The sequence below is a fragment of the Eulemur rufifrons genome, chromosome 16 (genome assembly GCF_041146395.1).
Source record: "Eulemur rufifrons isolate Redbay chromosome 16, OSU_ERuf_1, whole genome shotgun sequence".
Lineage (NCBI taxonomy): Eukaryota > Metazoa > Chordata > Mammalia > Primates > Lemuridae > Eulemur > Eulemur rufifrons.
Window position 1 is genome coordinate 20187438 of NC_090998.1, and position 20795 is coordinate 20208232.

General features: G+C 34.8%; 1 protein-coding gene across 1 annotated transcript in view; it reads right to left on the reverse strand.

Moving 5' to 3' along the window:
• Positions 1 to 17855, reverse strand: part of ABCC9 (ATP binding cassette subfamily C member 9) — a 119401-nt gene extending 101546 nt beyond the window's left edge. Inside the window, exons 1-5 of the mRNA XM_069491280.1 lie at positions 17798 to 17855; positions 16298 to 16459; positions 13525 to 13666; positions 8506 to 8627; positions 890 to 1056 (exon numbers count right to left, since the gene is read on the reverse strand). Of these exons, the coding sequence (XP_069347381.1) occupies positions 890 to 1056; positions 8506 to 8627; positions 13525 to 13666; positions 16298 to 16439 (573 nt within the window). The 5' untranslated portion in view covers positions 16440 to 16459; positions 17798 to 17855. The remainder of the gene's footprint in view (positions 1 to 889; positions 1057 to 8505; positions 8628 to 13524; positions 13667 to 16297; positions 16460 to 17797) is intronic.
• Between the last annotated feature and the right edge of the window lie 2940 nt (positions 17856 to 20795).

Consider the following 20795-nt stretch of genomic DNA (forward strand, 5'->3'; position numbering starts at 1 on the left):
CTTAATTCTTTTTCCACATATTAAAAATAAAATTTCAACCTTTTCCACTTTTTTATTTCAGATGACCAAAATTTATATTTTAATGCCTCCTTCTATCCCTTTCTGAAATATTCTTTGAAATATTTCCCTTCTGTTGTGACTGGATTATTAGTAACTAGTTAAATGTCAGAATTTCACATTTAATCCTCTTGGGGCCAATTCTAAAAAATCAATTAGTCTTTTAATAGATAGTTCATACTAAGAACCAATCTTTCATGATATCCTGGGATTGAGTGAACTAACTTAAGATTCATGGCAGCATATATCTTTCCACTCATAGAGCAACTTCCAAGTTTTCTGATAGAAAATGAATATTGAAAAATCCATCTCTAGTATCTGACACAACACAGCTGACAATGTTATGTGGTGGAAAGCACAATAGATTTGTAATTACAGACCAGGTACAGGTCTTGACTGTATTATTTTGAATAAATAGCCAGTTATCTCTATAAAAGTTTCTTCATCAGTGAAATAAGCAAACTGGATTAGATTATCTTCTTTTCAGTTCTAAATTTCTGGGACTGCAGCATTTGCTTAACCCAGATGTGCTTTGGAACAATCATGGATGATGGAACTTTCTGCTGAAAACAATTTTTTTCTGTAATATGAACTGAGCATGATGTTTGGCATATAGCAAGCACTCAATCAATCGATAACCCTGAATGACTAAATAGACTCTAGGTCACACTGATATGGCCTGAAGCTGAGCGATTAGTTTAACTTTATATTTACACATACAGATAAAATACATTTTTTCATACTTTAAATACTGAAGATTTCTGACTAACTGTAATCTTTAATGTTGGGGTCTTGAATCCAAATAACTAAACAAAAATCATTAGACACTTACTCTGACCCGAATGACGTTGATCTCCACAGCCATCAGGAGCCCATTCAAGATGACCATCATGCCTGTGATGCAGAAACGCAGGTCTGATATGCCCCAACCAGACTGCCAGTCCTTCACCAACTTTATTGTTTTTGTAATAAAGGCCATTACCCAATACAGGAATAAGGCTGAAAAAATAAAAGAAAAAATGAAAAAGATACAATCTTTTCCTGATTTTTTTTCAAACTGTACTAACATTTCAACATAAATATAATGTTTTTTAATAACAAAGACAATTTTATATACTCTATCTTTATTTGATAAGAAAACAACATAAATGTTTTCTTGTACTTCTGGAGATTTGAATAGGAGGTATGATAATAACTTTGGAATGTTGAGCGTTGCCACTCTGATTACATGTGATAGATGGGAAGATGTAAGGAGACATATAAAAAAGGATAATCTAGACTCTTCAAAATTTACGTGTAATTCTGTAAATTTAAAAATAAGTGGCTTTATCTTCTGGACTTGTTTTCTAAGTGCCCTGACTATATGAATAATTTGCAAGTTGATATCTGTGTAACCAATCCATTAAGTGTTTTGCAACTCCCAGGGATATGTATACTGGCATTACCCTGGAATTATCACGAAACTCATGTAACTACATAATAGGGTTTCTGTTTCACAGATCGTCATTCAAGTAGTAAGTGACTTTCCTTATCCAAATGATTTAACACACCATGCTCATCCACAGAGCACAGAGAACAGTGACCTTACAGAGCAAACCCAGACCTCAAATAGTCAGGCCAGAAAGGCAGATATCATACTGTCTTAAAACCACAACCAGCATTTTGTAGCAAATATAGAAGAAAGCAGAGACTTTCTTAGAAATGTGTTGGCAAGGATTCAGTCTACTTTGAACTTTGAATAGAGGTTGGTACAAATGAATACGGTATAAGAAAGAACTCTAAAACACATATAAGACAATCCAATTTGGACAACACTTATCAGAGCTAGAAAGGTTAAGGGTGATCACAACTTCTTTGGTGAAAAATAACTGTACATTGGCACATGAACTAAACGTATGTCTTGTTTTAGCTTAAAATACAGAGATGGTCAGAATGAATTTAGAAAAAAAGAAGATCCAATTTTATGCTACCCTAAGATATTCACCTTAAATACAGAAAGTGTAGATTAAATATAACTGGATGGGAAAAATATACAACGGAAACAGTAAGCATAAGAAACCTGGGGTAGCTATATTTATATCAAACAAAGTAGACTTCAAGACAAAGAATATTATCAGAAATAAAAAAAGACTCTTAACAATAGACGCGTCAATTTTTCAGAAAGACAAACAATTAAAACTGTGCATATGGCTAATGAAGACATAAAAGATCTGAACACTATCAATTTCCTCATACCATTTGATATTTATAAAACGATTTGACATTTAGTCCAAATATCAAGTACACACATCTTCAGAATACATATTCTTGTTAACTGCATATGGTACTAGTACAGACTCCATGCTGACTCAGAAAACAAAGAACAATAAATTTACAATGACAAAAATCACATGGAGTATGTTCTCCGATCACAATAAAATTAAATTAAAAAATCAAGAACAGTAAGCCTATTTTTTCTATTGGGCTTAAGAAATTATTACAAATTTAGCTGCTTAAAACAGCACACACTTATTATCTCACAGTTTCCATAGTTCAGGAGTCTGAACATGGGCCCACTGGATTCTCTTCTCCAGGGTCTCCCCAGGCTGCAATCCAGTTCTTGACGGGGGCTACAATCTCAACAAAGGCTCAACTGATCTGAGGCCTTACTACATGTCATACTTTATTGGCTAGACACAAGGCACAGGGCTCACTCTCACTCAAGGGGAGAAGATCATACAGGGTATGAACATCAGGCACAGAGATAATGGAGATAAACTTTGGGTCTTTTTGTATAATACGATATCCAGAAGTCCCCAAATATTTCAAAATGAAATAACACATTTCTAATAATGTACATGTTAAAGAAGAAATCACAAGGGAAATTAGACAATATTTCACCTAAATTATAATGAAAATACTACATGTTTAAAATGTAAGGAGCGCAACTAAAACAAGACTTAGAGGAAAGTTTATACCTTTAGATATTCATTTTAGAAAAAAAAGGTCCAAAATAAATTACCTGCATTTCCATCTTAAAAGCCGGAGAAAGAAGAACAAAGAACCACCACCAAAATAAATAAATAAATAAATAAATAAATGGTGAAAACAATAGAGATAAGAGGAGGAAACAATAAAACAGAAAATGAACAAACTCAATAGGTTGATTAAGAAAAGATTAAGAAAATTGATAGCTTCCTTAGATAGATGGATCAAGAAAATAAGAAGAACACAAATTACTAATATTGAGAAAGAACGAGGAGCTATTCCTACATGTCCTACGTACTTTAAAAGGATTATCAGGGAATATCATGAACAACTTTACGACAATATATCTTAAAATGTACATGAAATAGAAAATTGTTTGAAAACCGTAACTTACCAAAACTAACATAAGAAGAAATAGATATTCTAAAGAGTCTATACCTAATACAGAAATAAATTCATAATTTAAAATCTTTCCTTAAACTTCCAGGCCCAGAAGACTTCACTGGTGAATTCTATTCAACATTTAAGGAAAAAATAAAATTAATCTTACACAAGGTTTTTCAGAAAACAAGAAAGAAAGAACACTTTTCAATTCATTTAAGAAGCCAGTTTAACCCAGCATATGATAACTTGAGAAAGACATTACAAGAAAATAACAGACCAATATTGCTCACCACATAAATAGAAAAGCCTTAACAAGCAAAATTTAGCCATATCTACCATACATATAATGACTATGCGTGGTTTATCAGAGTAATCCATTGTTACCTTATTTGAAAAACAATTGATGTAATTTAACACATTAACAGAAATATATTTTTTTCCAATGGGTTCAGGAAAAAACTTTAATAAAATTCAACAACTATTCATGATTTTAAAAAACATTCTAAGAAACCTTTAAATAGAAGAGAACTTAGCAGATAAAGGTCTTCTATGAAAAACCTATAATTAACAGCATAATTAATTATGAAAGACTGACCATTTTTCCCCTAATATAAGGAATCAGACAGGATTTCACTCTTTATCATGTCTATTTGGCATTTTACTGGAGGCCCTAGCTAGGGCAATATGGCAAGGAAAAAAAAAAAAGGAAAGCATTATAAAGGCTGAAAAGAAATAAATGGCTCTATTTGCAGATGGCATGTTCATTTATACGGAAAATCCCTTGAAACCTGCAAAGCAATAACTAGAAGTAGTAAGTGAATTGCCAAGGTTGCAAGATACAAGGTCAATATACAAAATTAATAAACAGCAGAAACCACTGAAAAATGAAATTTGAAATACAATTCCATTTACAATAGTGGGAAGAAAACAAATACAAAAAATACCTTGCAATAAATTTCACAAGGCATGCAAGACCTCTACACTGAAAACTACAAAACACTGCTAAGGGAAACAAAGGAAGACTTATATAAATGAAGAATAGATTGTGAAACTCAATATTTCTAAGATGCCAATTCTATCCCAAATTGTTCTATACATTCAATGAAATCCCCATAATAATCCCACCAGGATTTTTTGTTGTAGAAATTATAAACCTGATTCTAAACTGTATATAGAAATGCAAAGGAACTAAAATATCCAAAGCAATCTTGGGAGAAAAACAAAGGAAAAAGTTGTGTGATTTATAATTCATGAGTTCAAGACCTCCAAAGCTATCATGATCAAGAAAAAACAGTAGTGGCATGAAAATCCATGAATAGATCAAAGAAACAGAAAATAGAGCCAAGAAATAGATCACTCTTAAATAGTCATTTGATTGAACTTTTTACAGAAGTACCAAAGCAATCTCATGGGAAATGGAAAGTCTATCCCACACATGGTGCTGAGACATGTTGATATCCACTTGGGAAGAAAAGAACTTTGACACCGACCTTATACCATATACACAATTAATTTAAAATGGATCATAGTCCTAAAAATAAAAACTGAAACTATAAAGCATCTAAAAGCAAACAGGAGAATAGAACAGGAACATATTGTGAGGGAAGGCAAAGATTTCTTAAGACCCAGAAATTAATAACTGAATACAAGAGGAAATGATAAATCATACTACATCAAAATGAAAATATTCTGTTCATCAAAAGACCCTGTTAAATAAATGAATACACATGTCCCAGACTAGTCAGGAAATATCCTCAAAACATATATACGATGATATTCTAGTATCTAGTGCATACAAAGTACTCCTACAACTCAGTAATAAAAATGCAATCCAATAAAAATGGGCACAAGATATGAATAGCCACTTCACAAAGATAACAAAAAGTGTTCAGTGTCATAAGTTATCAGGGAAATGCAAATTAAAACTGCAATGAGTTACTGGTACAACCCATTGGCATGGCTAAATTAGAAAAACCAAAATCACCAATTGTTGGTGAACGTGTGGAATTGGAACTGCCATATCTTGTTAGTGAGTATATAAGATGTCACAACCACATTGGGAAAAGATCTGTCAGTTTTTTACAAATATAAACATTTACCTACCTATCCTATAACCCACCAATTTCACTTTTAGGTATTTACCTAATAGAAATAAATACAGATAGCCACACACACACACACACACACACAAAAAAAAACTTGCACAAGAATGTTTATAGCAGCTTTTTTTCATGGTAATCTAAACATGGAAACAGTCCAGATGTCTATGAACAAGAGAATGTAAAAACTATGATATGTTCGTACAATGGAATACTATCCAACAATTACAAAATCAAAGGATGAGCATCAAAAGATCACCCTGAGAGAAAGAAGCCTTACTCAAAAGAGTTTATAGTGTATGATTCAATTTACATGAGGTTCTAGAAGAGGCAAACCTAATCTACGGTGGGGAAAAATCAGAACAGATATTGGAGGGTGGAGGTGAAAGTGGTGATTGACTAGGAAGGGGCAGAAGAAAACCTGCATGAGCCAGGCGTGGTGGTGCACAGCTGTGATCCCAAGGACCTGGGAGGCCTAAGCAGGAGGATTTCTTGAGCCTAGGAGCTCAAAGCTGCAGTGAGATATGATGACACCACTGCACTCCAGCCTGGGCAATAGAGGAAGACGGAGGAGGAGGAAGATGAGGAGAAGGAGGAGGAGGAAGAAGGAATGAAGGAAGGAAGGAAGGTAGGTAGGAAGGGAGGGAGGGAAAGAGGGAGGAGGAGGAGGAGGGGAAGGAAGGAAGGAAGGAAGGAGAGAGGGAGGGAGGGAGGGAGGGAAGGAAGGAAAAATCTTGCATGGATGATGATGGCTATGTCATGACAGTGTTTATATACAAGTGTATGCATGTAGCAAATTAAGATTTCTGTTTGATATATTTCATACATTTAAAATTATCTCACAAAAAGAATGGTAAACAAATATTTAACTCTAGTTAGTGACATGCATGAAGTGTTCAGGGGTGAAGCATACTAATGTCTGCAACTTATTTTAAAATGCATCAAAACTAAGATGGATACAGGAATGGACAGAGGGCTAGAAAGATCTAGACCTGATAGAACAAATAGAACAAATGTAAACTGAAGAATTTAGGTGACAGGTAAATGGAAATTCACATCATTCTTTTAACTTTCTGTACGTTTAGTGATTTTCATAACGATATGTTGGGACAAATGACATTGTAGCTTTGTCATTTTAAAGTAAGAGTAATTTTTCTAGGTTCAAATGTTTTTCTCTTAAAATAATGAGAAAGTTAGACTCTCTTTTATCTTTATAAGTCCTTTGAGAAATAGGATTAAATTATGCCCTCTGCCTTGCATCTACATAACAATTACAGCCAGGATTACATTTCCTTCAAAATATTATTAATATATGCATCCCTTTCTAATTACATTTTACAACCTTTCTATCACTATCAATTTTTCAAAAATGTATATCTAGTATATTGAACTCAAGTGGTATATTTTTCTTTCCAGTTACCTATTGCAAATGTCACTTTTCTTTTTCTTTTTTTTCTTTGGCATCTTTACACACATGTCATAATGTCTGCCTCACATTTTGTACCAAAGAGCTTTCCATTAAGACAATTCAGACTTTGACAAACCCTTTAAATTAATATTTACTTTTGTCTACCTTTTTTATTAGATTGCCTTTGCCTGATTCATGTAGTGTGACACAACATAGAATAACATAATTAGTATTTTCCATGCACCTACTTTAAATACTAATGTTTTCTGGGAAAATAAATAAAATACTATTTATGTATTTTAATGATTTATTCACCTAATTTCTGTATCAGTAGTCAATGTCATTTTCTTTTTTTTTTTTTTTTTGAGACAGAGTCTCACTCTGTTGCCCAGGCTAGAATGAGTGCCGTGGCGTCAGCCTAGCTCACAGCAACCTCAAACTCCTGAGCTCAAGCGATCCTCCTATCTCAGCCTCCCGAGTAGCTGGGACTACAGGCATGCACCACCATGCCCGGCTAATTTTTTCTATATATATTTTTAGCTGTCCATATCATTTCTTTCTATTTTTTTAGTAGAGATGGGGTCTCGCTCTTGCTCAGGCTGGTCTCGAACTCCTGAGCTCAAACGATCCGCCCACCTCGGCCTCCCAGAGTGCTAGGATTACAGGCGTGAGCCACCGCGCCCGGCCAATGTCATTTTCATTACGTAACAATCAATTGAAATCTATGAACTTCAGAAACTAAGCATTCATCCACATAAACACACAATTCTGCCTACAATTTTAGGAGGTTCACAGGCCCCTGAAGTCCACCCATGATCCATGTTCTACACCTTCATCTCTTTATGAAATGTGTACAGTATACCAAGGAATACAAGGATGGGTCAGAGTATTGAATCTAACTAATTGGGAAGCATTATATTATTTGACCTAAGGGAAAAATAAAATTCAGAATATCTGAGATGGTCTCTGATTTCCACAGGACAAGGAAGAAAGAGGGGCTAATACGGCAATCTCAGTGACGATGCAGATGTGGGAGGCTGTGTTTGGAGGAAGCTGCTTCTCAGGACAGCAAACTTTCCATCATGCTACGAAGCATAGTTGGCTGCAGAAAGACCCCTGATGCCTCCACAGCAATTCCTGGGAAATGTGGCAATCCCACAGCATCAGTGAAAGGCTTGGGCCTTTGGAAAATGCCTCAGGACTCCAACCCAGAGGCAAAAACATGGAACTGGATGAGATGACTTGTTCACGGGGCAGCATGGTGCAGCAGCTCCTAGCAAGAGCTCCAATCCTTAGAACGCAACTTCTGTGAGCCAGCAGACCAACACACTCCCTCCACTTCCATACAGTGACACACCACGAGGGCATTTATTGGAGAACGGATATCCTGAGAGAATGAAATTTAACAACCTAGACTAGAGCAACTCAGCTGATCTGATCTTCAACCGACCTTTATTGGGTGACCACAGAATGAATTATTGTGGTTTTCCCATGCTTCCCACTCCCAACCCACTCTGACAGTATTTATGATGAGGAAAAAGAAAAATAAATAACTCTCTTGGAGGGGAAAAAAAACTTGGTCATACTTACCTAACAGTAATTTAGGAAAATTTGATGTTTCAATATTATGATAATATACTATGGATGTTGTAGTGGCAACGAATCCCATCACAGCCGGCATGAAGAGGTGGAGATGCCGGGACTCCCGCCGTCTACGAAGAGCAGTACAATGTCAGTGTCTAGAGCTGAGGGCTCCAGATAATTCCTCATATTTCCCCCAGTGTTTTCATTAAAACTCTCTCTTAGCAATAAGGTGTTTAAAATACAGAATGCAGTGGTAGTTGCTAAAAGAATGCATACGGGAAGCATGTATTGAAAGAGATAATTCTGCAGGAAGCATTTGTCCTAACATGGAGGGCTGAGTAATCACAGCAAACTATACTTAAAATGCTTACAACAAAAACAAATACATGGCTCCGATATTGAATGGCGGAACTACTGAAATAATTTAACAGGTAAAGCAAGTAAAAACAGTCCACTGAATCTGAATTCTAATGTATGCAAAAAGTATGTTTATTCCCAAACTTTATGGTCTTCAGTGATTTCTCTATTCTCATTAACTCATTCAATGCAAATGTATTTGCTGGTCCAGAAAGTTTAGGTTTCTGGCATGCAGCAATGAACAAAATAAGCTACAGCATCAGAGGTCACAAAATCTAGAGTCCATTGGGGATACCAATAGCAAATAAGAAATTATAACACAGGTGAAGAGACAGTGAGAGCACACAGGGCTTGTGTCTGTGACAGACAAACTTTACTTTGTAAAGGAAGTGACTTCTAAAATGGGACCTTATGGATGAGGAGCTGCTACCCAGAGGAAGAAGAGAGGAAGACCATTCCAAGCAGAATCCGGATGTGTTCAAGGATATTGCAGGCAATTCAGTGCAACTGCTAGGGGACTAGGCTTCACTCTGAGGGCAGCAGGGAGCTCTAGGTGAACCACAGATATGACAGGATCAGATGTGCATGGTGGACAGCCCTCAACTCCAGTGGCGTTAATAATTCCACAGAGTAAAACATTTAACTTTTCTCAAATTACTTGAATATAGATTAATACACAAATGGCATAGAGAAGAGTGACCAGTTCAAGATTGGGGGAAAGCGGACATTTGAGGAAGTCATTTCAGAAGAGGCAAGATTGACAGTGGGAACTGAAACATAAAAAGGAACCCATTGGTCAGGAAAATGGGCACTTTAAAAAGAGAGAAGAGAATGTGCAAATATATAGAAGCATGAAACAGCGTAACATGTTCAAAATTCCAAGTAGTTTAATACTCTTGAAATAGAAAGTTTAAGATAAGATGTATCATGAAAGGCTTAGTATACCACGGTCAGGAGCTAGAATCACTTCTTGCAAAAAGTTGAAACACATTAACAGGTAGGTGATATGCTCAGATGTGTATTTTATTTATTTATTTATTTTGAGACAGAGTCTTGCTCTGTTGCCTGGGCTAGAGTGCCGTGGAGTCAGCCTAGCTCACAGCAACCTCAAACTCCTGGGCTCAAACAATCCTACTGCCTCAGCCTCCCAAGTAGCTGGGACTACAGGCATGCGCCACCATGCCCGGCTAATTTTTTCTATATATTTTTAGTTGTCTGGTTAATTTCTTTCTCTTTTTTAGTAGAGACAGAGTCTCACTCTTGCTCAGGCTGGTCTCAAACTCCTGACCTCGAGCGATCCTCCCGCCTCGGCCTTCCAGAGTGCTAGGATTACAGGCGTGAGCCACCACAACCAGCCTCAGATGTGTATTTTAAATGGATCACTCTGGCAGGAATGTGGATGAGGGAATTAATAGGTGTATGTGGGTTTATGGAGGGAGAGAAATGGAATGAAGAAAAACCATTAAGAAACCATGGGTACAACAGATGATGAAGACCTGGCTTAAGTTTTGGCAGCAATAACATACAGGAAATAATAAACATGGAAAAGATCAATTGTTAAAGTGGGCAGGACTTAAATAGTGTTAGAGTATGAAGACGATGCCAATGGGGAGGTAGAAAATAATGTCCGGGTGGATGGTTTTGTAAGCAAATAAGATATTAAGAGGATGAGCAGATTGGAGAGAGGAAGCAAGTAAGTTTCAGTGGAGATGTGAGGATTGTGAAGGTGTCTAATAAACATGCAAAGGGATTTGTCTAATAGGTAAATATATGAAGAGATTTGGGAGATGATCAGTGAGATAATTTGAATCATTATAGACATGATAGCAAATATTTCAAAGTAGTATGGTAGCACTTAAAAACCACCTACCACTTCCCATAAATAGTTCAAAATGGTCAAAGAGAAAAAGTAGGAGATAAATATTTCATCAGCACAGACATTAGAAAAAGCTTCCAATATTCTCTGATTATTGAGTCAAAGAAGAATCCAAAAGTCATTTACTGAATATTTAGAAAATCTAAAAATTAGCACACTCCTTATCAAGGACTGTAAAATGTGGTCACAACCATACCTAGAAGAAAGTTTATAACCTTAAACAGATTCAAATAGAAATAATTATAATAAATTAATAGTCAATTTAAGAAGTTAGAAAAAGAGTGACAAAACATCATTAGTGAAAGTAATTGTAAAGAATTAATAGAGATAACAGCAGCTACAGTAAGGTTTTATGTTTATTATGGCATTTCTTTTTTAGGGATTTAACATGTATTTTAGCCATGTTAGAATTTTTTATTAGAATTGCTATCATTTTGTTAGCTCTCTATGTAAAGAATTGTATAGGTTTTGAGTGGTCTCCTATCCTTATTTTTTCCTTAAGCTCTATTATTTTTTAGAATATGGTTTTCAGACCTCAATGGTTTAGAAGGAGCTCATCTACCATATTAGAGCAGAATATCTTTAGTCAGAAAGTTAGAAAGAAAATTTAAAAAGCATTGCATCATGAAGGTCAAAAGAATAATTTCAAAAATGAGAAAATAATAAAAATTAAAACCAACACAATAATTATGAAGATTTTAATACACTACTTTTAGAATTTGATAAGCAGTACCAAAATAACCAACATATGGGACTTTAGTAATCCAGTCAGTAAACTCAATAAAATTTTGTCTCCTACAAAAGTAAATATATTACTTTCTAATTACTCATTAAATACTTTCAAAATAATCAAATATTTGACTATAATGAAAATGTTGATAAATTCCAAAAAGGAATCATTTTATAAACTGCATTCTCTAATAATAAACCAATCAAATTAAACTAAAGAGCAAACTGAAAAATGACTCCTATACCTACGAGAGTATTGAAACTGGAATCACAGATTGTTTAGGTAGAAATAAAAAGGAGAACAAAAACCTGTACAAAACAGATAAGCATGTTCCAAAAAAAAAATAATTAATAGCTTCACTTGTTTGTATTACTAAAAATGAAAATCAGATATTCAATTAGTGAAGCCTTTGCATTGTTTCACTAATTATAATGAGCATTTGTTATATATTAAGTAAAGAATAGTTCATAAAAATTTTGTTAAAAAAAAAGAAAGAAGGAATGATCAGCAGTGTCAAAAGTAATAATTATGATAAAGGCAAAAAGGTATGCATTAAAGTGTCATTAATGGTCACAGAGATTCTTGTAGAAGCAGTTTCCAGAATAAGAAAGGGCAAGAGAGAAAGGAAACTAAACTTTTGGGTTTGGAAGTAACTGGAAGATGACTTTTTGAAAAGCCTGGATAAAAAGGAGAAGAAGAAGTCTAAAGAGTGGGAGAGCATAGCACAAGATCAAGGCTATATTTTTGCCTGTCTTGTACCCCTATTACTACAAAGAAGCATCCACTATTAGCACATGTCATTATCATTATTAGTTCAGTCTGTGATTTCCAAGTCTTACTGAATATCATCAACCATGAAGCTGGAAAGAAAGAGCCCTCCTTACCCATATGAAGTCAAGTTTTTGAGAAATATTGGACTGCTCTATTAATATCTTCCACTTTACACATACAGATAGAAACATACAGAGTCAGCCTAAATGTTAAGGAAATAAAAAAAATTAAGACTAAAATTGACTATGCTAGTACAGATACACCAAAAGGTTTTAAACAGTTATCAGTAAGATAACCAATTAAGCTGCTAAATGCTTGGAGGGATGGCATATATTAATAAGTCTCTGATTTTTCTTTTTATCATAAATGAAGAAATGCTCATATCTGCAACAAACCCTTATAATACATTACAAAATAGTTGGCTCTATGAAGAAAGCTTAGAAATTTCATTCCTTGCTAATTGCAACAGAAAAACATAAACAGATGTCAGAGGAGGTTCTTAATAGATAAGAAGAAAATTATTTTGGAAGTTTACTTTTAAAGACTTTAAAGGCCTTCTTGTATTCAGTCTTCAGGGAAAGGTAATTTAGCACAATTTCATAATGAAAAATTTCCTACTGCTTTGAGTTTATCTTGCTACTATATATGAAAAATATTTTCCCCAGATTATTTTAAAGTTTACAAATATAATTCATTATATTCTAACTGCCTAATGCAAACTTCTTCTTTTACAAGAATGACAAAATTTCTTCAAAAATATGCATTTCATGACAAATCTTGATTTTAAAGTAATTGTGCACTTTGCCTTAATTTGTGGCTCTGTCCTCACTGGTTTTTGGACCTTTTTAATGCCTGCCTCATCTATCTTTGCTTCTTTACAAGATAAACTGAAACATCTGAGAACTAATTAATATGTAAATATATAGCTATTTCGAGCTATATATCAATATAGACAATCTTTCTATTTATACCTATTTTTAAAGATAAATTAAGCATTGAAATGTTTAAAAGGAGAGAAGAACTTTCTGCAAGGGTTACATGAATCAGGGAGCCAAGAATATAAAGTACATGCATGAGCATGTCAGAGATCTGAACTTGTGTGAAAGAAATATGTAGCAACAGAAAAATACAGACAAAATATATGATTGTCATATAAAATGGATGACAGCTGTCATTCCTAATGGGTTATGCCCCAAAAGTTAAGCCTGACTTGATATGCTCTTAGCTACCATATCAATATACCCATTGGCATAATATCCTGCAATGGTGTAATGTACATCGAGTCACTTACGAGTCTGAAACAATGCCTTCTGCTATTTCACAGACATGCACAAATAGGAGAGCAAAGGTAAGGATCCATCTCAGGTTATGTCCAGGAAAATGAAGCCATGTGTTGTGGTGAATTTGTACTTTTGAGCTTTGGCTTCCCCATCCTGGAAAAAAAATTAAAAAGAGATAAACAAAAGGATCAGTTTTAATCATGGCAATAACTTACATTATGATAAGCTTTTGGGGGAGGGGCTCCTGAAACATTAGTGCTTTCTAGGGTAGCAATGGAAATCCTGGTCTATTTTCATTATGTTAAAAAAATAACAATTTCAATTAATTTTTTCAAGACTGCCTGGGCTGACACATTGACATTTGTTGCATTGCTCAGGAATAACACCAACTCTAGATAACAACATGGTTTTAACTCATGCTAATCAGAAGCTCTTCCTGATAGTTTTCTGATTCATTCAAAAGGAAACAAATTGATGATAATAATAAAAGAAATTTGGTATCTAAAATCTTTCAAAACATGGGATCTGTGGAGAGATAACCAAAAAAAGACATATTTGGTTATGAACTACAGGATGCATTAGTTGAGTCAACTCTTAATCATTTACATATCATATGAGAAAAATTATTGCCCTATGACTGGAGCAACACTATTTAACAAGTGATACTGAACTTTTCTCAAAGAAAGCTGAAGTCTGTTCATTGATGATTTTTCAAGCAGGCTCAAAAACATTATAGGTCTACCCTTAGCTCATCACTGAAGAAAAAAATTCAGATTACATTTTAGTAAAATTTTAATGGTTTCCTCCCAAAACTATAGGTAGAATAATACCACTTCACATATGATATGTTCTAGGAAAGGACTCCACTTTTGTCTCCTTTCGTTTTCTCATTTTTTTGCAGGTCATTAAGAATGCCCCTTGGCCAACAGTAGAAAAATGGATATTCACTACTTGAAGAAAAAAACAAGCCCCATGAACTTCAAGAATAAATGGGGAGTTGTGCTTGAAATATTGTAGGAAGGAATTTCTGTATAGACAAAAGGGACCCTTGAAACATTCTTTGAAAAGAAAGTTGATTTACGTGTTAGTTGTTTCCAAATTGACTTCATCATTGGAAGGTTAGTTACAATTAATATATTCTACTGGAACTTTATGCTATAAACTCTTGCAGGCAAGTTTTGTGCCTTTTTTGAAAAATTATAGTTTTCCTAGTACCTGAGACTTCCTTGATATTTATTTATGATCCTTCACTGACTTAAGTAGCCAGTGCTATAAATGAGCAGTCTGCATTTTATTCCATTTCCCTTTGACAATGTCCGTTCCAATTCCACTCCATTCACATACCCTGGTTGTCAGGCTCTGTGCTGGATACTAGGGATACAAAAGGGAATGTCACAGTCCTTGCTCTCAAGACATTAATTAAATGTCAAAAATAAATTATTAATTACAATTAACAGTAAAAAATATTTATTTTTCTACTTTTGGCCAAAGGGCGTTCTTAATACCCTACAAATAATATCACATAAAAAATGACTAGTGATTCTACATATGGCCACTCTGGTCCCAGTATATTTAGTGTCTGCATTTAAAGTAAATATATGCCAAGAGCTATGTTGGTCTCAGTATATACCATATGACAGAAATTCTTTGATCGCTGTTGGAATGCCAAGTGCATAGTATCCTCTCAATTAATATTTGTTAAATAAATAAGTAAAAGCATACAAATCATCTTCAAACCTTCCTTTTAAGCAGATCATTAAATTATCCTAGTTTTCTTAAGAAAATCCATCTGATACCTTTTCCACTTATTTTTATAGGCAAAATCATGCATGGGAAAATTATACACAAATAATTTAAAATAGTATAATAGTAACCTCCTATGACGAGATAGGACGTGGGAAGAGTAACAAGATCAGGAAATGGTACGCAGAGGGACTGTCTTCCATTCTTGCTATTGTATTCTTTAAGGTGAGTGGTGGTAGGTTCAAGGGATGTTTATCTTATGAATGTTCATCACTTTTTATATGAAGCTATTTTATAATTTTAAAAAAGTTAAATTGTCTATTTTGGTGGTTTGTAAGAAGTTATAAAAATTATAAATAATTGTCCTAAATAATTGGATTTTGTATATGTAAACTGTGAAATAATAGAAGAGATTGTATTATTAATTTCTTTCCAAATAGTTCGTGCATATGCTCTCACTACCTAAAACACAACCTGTTACTCCCACTTTAATATGCACATTCTGAATCTTTCAAGTCCTCAAACATGTCACTTACTATCAACCTTCCCTGGCAGCCCCAAGAAGAGTTCATTGTTCTAGCAGGTTCATGCCCAGGAGAATTTGTTCGTGTACCTGTAAGTCGGCTTACAGTGTGGCATAGTCATTTCTCTTGACTTTGACACATCTACTCCATTAGACTATTCCTGGAAGGCAAGTACTCTGTCGTACCCTTATTCATTCCCTTCAGCTAGCACAAAGCGAGTGCTCAACAAATGCTTTAGCTCTATCTCATATGATTACCTCTTTCCTACTTTTTCAAAAACTACTCCTGCTACCTAAAGGCCATTCATAAGCACGCATGCAACTGCCATTTCACCTGTGAAATATTACATGCCAAAAATATATAATTGGAAAACACAAAACACTTGCTTGTTCACTTCTCATAGACTTACACATTAGCTTTGATGTTGGAGAAATTAAGTCAGCATTATCCCATGTCTAAGCCATTAATAAGCCTCAGAAACATCAGGGGGTGTATTATAGGACATTAGATTACTTACCAATAAACAATATTGGAAAAGTGATGAACAACAGAAAGACATGGGGGACCAGGTTGAGTGCGTCCACAAAGCAGGGGTTTTCTAACACACCACCATAGATATCATATGCAGAGATGTTGTTACCACAAAATGAAAAGCTCATTTCTTCTTATACGGTTTACTCTAAAAGGGTGAGAAATGAGAAAGAAAAGCCCTTGTTATCATTAAATTCTTTCATAAGATGATAACCTTAAATAGGTGGTTATATCATAAAATTAATCCCCCTTGTTTTTTCAGTTGAGGAAATAGGAAACTCTCCGGCAAAGTAACCTGAGGGCTTCTTGTAAATGTCTTGCATGTGCTATAAGGTCCTCTTGTCCATAGCTTTTATTTCCAGAGAAAAATACTTTATTTTAATTTGGAAACTGTATTATAATTAATATCCTACCTGTAGTCGTACCTCACTAAAATGATTTTAAAGAATAAAACATGGTAATATATCAAGAAAAAGGATGGGAAAAAAAAATAAACTAAATGACTGAAAGGTCAAAATGTTGTAATTTCAAATCCTTTCTTGCATTCATTGAAAATGCATTAATGGACAACGTCAGCTGGACACAGTTTTCTGGAACATTTCATTAACTTCAGGAAAATGAAATACACAGAGACAAATGTGACTGGTAATAGTAATCAGTCCTTCTCTGAAGATTATTAAAACTCAAGTGCTCAAGACAAATTCAATATAACTCGAGTGACAAGTTAATGAAACTGCTCAGGTCCCATCATCAGAATATTCTCACATGACATGCACTCTACTCAAGTTTAAAACTAAGGATGTCTTTTAATTGGGAATCTGTACTTCATGAGAGTAGAACTAGATGAGTTTAGAGAGGAAACAAGACAAGATCACACAGGGCTTTATAAGTCATTGTCAGGACTTTGGCTTCTATTCTGAGAGAAGTGGGCCCTGGGGCTTTTTGAGCAGAGGAGTGACAAGCTCTCACATTCTAAATGGATTCCTTTCATTGCGGTGCTAAAACACAATGGCAGAGGGGTAAGGGTCTGCTCCATAAAAACACTACTATGAAATCTGAGCAACAGCTTTAGCATTCTGAAAACTTCTTTTATCATGCCTACTATTTATTTAGCACCTACTAAATTCTGGGCACCTTGCATACATTACCTTAAGTCCTCAGAACAACCTTGTAAGGTTAATGGTGTTATTCACCTTTTACAGTGGAGAGTACTGAGGTCCACAAAGGTTCACTAATGTGTCAACAAGTAGAGAAGCCAGATCCACACCCACATGTCTGACTTATAAACTATGTCTTTCCACTGCATCATGCAAACTCAAACCTCTTTTTTTTTTTTAAAGAAATTATCTCATCTATTCTTGAAAACAAGTAGCAGCTTAAGATTTTAACCTCGCTAGACTTTGTTTCTTTTCCATAATTATGTCATACTGGATTCTGAGTTAGATTATTAAAGGCTAGCAAAACTTTTGATTAACTAACATAGTACCTTTTCTTTCTTTCCTTTCATTGATAATTGATTTAGCAATGGTCACAAACAATATTTTTCCTAGAAAAAAACAAAGAGTGTTACACAGAAAAGATTGGCAACAGTAAGTAAATTACCGGGGAAATCAGATTTCAAGCAAAGAAAATTTCAAGTAAAGCATTATATGAATACAACAGCTAGAGAGTCTGTGTATTTGTAATCTTAAATGCTTATACAGAATCCCTCTCAGATATTATTTCTGATAAACTATTTTTTGATAAGTCACTGATATGCACTCTAGTTGAGTATTTTTCTCGTCTTTAAAAAAGTTATATTTTTTAAAACTCGGGATGAAGTTATGTAGTTGGCAGATTGTTACAAGCTATTAAGATTCTAAGCTGGATAAAAGAATGTAAAAAGACTTGAGATTTTTAAATAACAGCAAAATGGAAGGTATTGATTCACATGTGTATGTTAGATGTATCTCTGGTAAAGACAGAATAAAACAAAAACTAAACAATAATAGCTAGTAATGGAATTTCTAAGACTACTTCCTTTATTTAGCATAAATGATAAAAAGAAATTTAAAGCCCACTCTTAATTGAAAGACGTGTTTCTTAGCATGAACCAGAAAATAATTTCTGCTATTTTTGTAATTTTATCCAAAATTATAACATTCCAGTTGACCATATTTATAAACCATTATCATTGAGCCCAGATGCTAAAATATAACCTGAATTTGCAAATAACATCCTTCATTAGCTCTAAGAATTGTCTGCCTAGTATTTAATCAATCCTGAAACCTACCAGTTAAATCATCTTTGGATAAATGTTGTGTGTAACTATGGTAAGAAAATCTCAGAGAAGTATAACATGAAAAAGTTTGAAGACATTTTTTAGCATATACCAGATATCTGGGATTTTAGGCCACTAATGAATTAACTGTTAAAATACTTATTGATGCTGACCACATGCTAGTTACTAGGAATCCAACAGTGCAAAAGACAGTGCCTGTGGTTTTAGGCTATATAAATTAGGCTATATTACTTCCAATAGTTCTTGGTATACTGTAAGGGTATATGATCTAAAAGACATGGAACTATACAGTGACACAATCATGCAAAGGTGTGTACTTTGCATTGGTAATAGCAAAGGTTTGGAATGATTTCTTCTTTCTACCATAATCTCTAACTTCACATTCTCCCTGGCTACCAGCCTGTCCACTACCTCTTATCACATGGCTCCTGTTACCTTTCTTTTCTTTTGCTTCCTCCTCTATCCTTTCCCTGTGACCTTTAGTCTCCTTCTCCAGTATGGAAGTGGCCATATGGCACATTCGAACAGCCAGCCCACATTACAACCCAACATGGACAAAGAGAGAGAAGGAGAAACTTATTGCAGATACCTTGATAATTATTGTGTTTATCAAGGATATTTCAGTCAATCAAGATTTCTAACTAATTCCTAAATTTCCAATTGTCATTCAGTGTTCCCTTCCCAGAAACCAGGTTAAGTTAGGAATGCTTTGGGAAGGGTATAAATTGTTGTTCTTGCTGACTAAACTCTGTCACTTGCCATCCGTGAGCCCCGCCCCTTCTGGAGCTGCCTAGGTTCAGCTAAGCACTGACAGGGGCCCTCTGTCAAGGAGGAGGGAGAGGAAGAGAGGGCAGATGGGAAGACATAACATTTTCCTCCCCACAAGAATAAACCACTGAAAGATACTCCATGTTTCTGAGAGTTGATAGAACTGGACTGAATAAACTTTAAAGACAAAAATCAGAAGTGGAACTTTGATTATAAAGATGATCTGTAGCACAGAAAACCCAAAATGAAAATACTTCTGATGCTCTAACTTATGATTTCATGGCAAGAATAGTACCCTCAGTATTCTTACCCCTGGAAATGCATTACATGAAGTTCTACACACCTAGACATATAAATTTTGAATTAAGTCAATGAATATAATAATGGACCTATCAGCTCTTTTGGTTCCTCTGTGAGGAGGGAATAGTAGTTACCTGATTTAATTCTAAAAACACATTAAAACATTAAGGTATATCAGATACACCATTTATTTTTGCCAGCCCTCTCATTTGCAAGTAGACTGTAAGTAAAGTAAGTGAAAACTAGCTCTCTTTCCTATTCAGCCAGCAGAAAGTGTCAAAGTTCTAATTGAGTAGGAATTCCAGAGAACTTTAAAATGCTGGGAAACACCTGAAGAAAACATGCTAAACTCAACATAAAAATTTTCATTCTTACATACAAAACAATTCATTCTTTAGTTATTTAGAGATTAACCAAATTATGAGAGAGAAACATGACATTTTAAAGAACTTAGGGCTTTCCTGGTATCTAGGGCATTTTCAGGAGGGAGATCACTTGTGAAACAAATGCTGTAATAACTTCTCTGAAGTTATTTAGTCGAGGGTTCATGAAAAGAACTAGAGGTCTTTCTAGCTAGCTGGCTAGCTACCATAGCTATAGCTAGCTAGCTATGACAGATCCAAGTAGGAAAATCACTAGCAAAAATGACCGCTGACTTCTGATTTAGTGCCTGGTCTGAATCCACCCATTTATTCTTCAGTGGCTGTGAAATTCTATCCTGCACCAAAAGAAATGCTGTAAATATTCGGCAGATATCCCTTAGATATTGCAATGGGATTTTTTTTAAAAAAAAAATCCCAAACTGAACAAATAAAGCAAAAAATAAATAAATACCTTGGGCAATAACTTGAGGCTGCTTCAAACCCCTACGGGTGCACTTGTGCTACTTTCAAAACATCCACTTCCTATACTGCCTTAAGATGTAAATTTCAAACCCGGACGCAGACCTCCTAAAACAGCAAAGAATAACAAAAATTAAGCCGATAGCAAGCTACTTCACGAACAATACAAGAGATGTTTATGGGAAAGGAGTTAATAATGACTCCTTTCACGGTTTCTGCAGGAGCCGGCAGTTTAAAGTAAAGCTGGAAATCGGACCCCCACCCCCTCTCCTCTCCAGCCGGGCCTCGTCCCT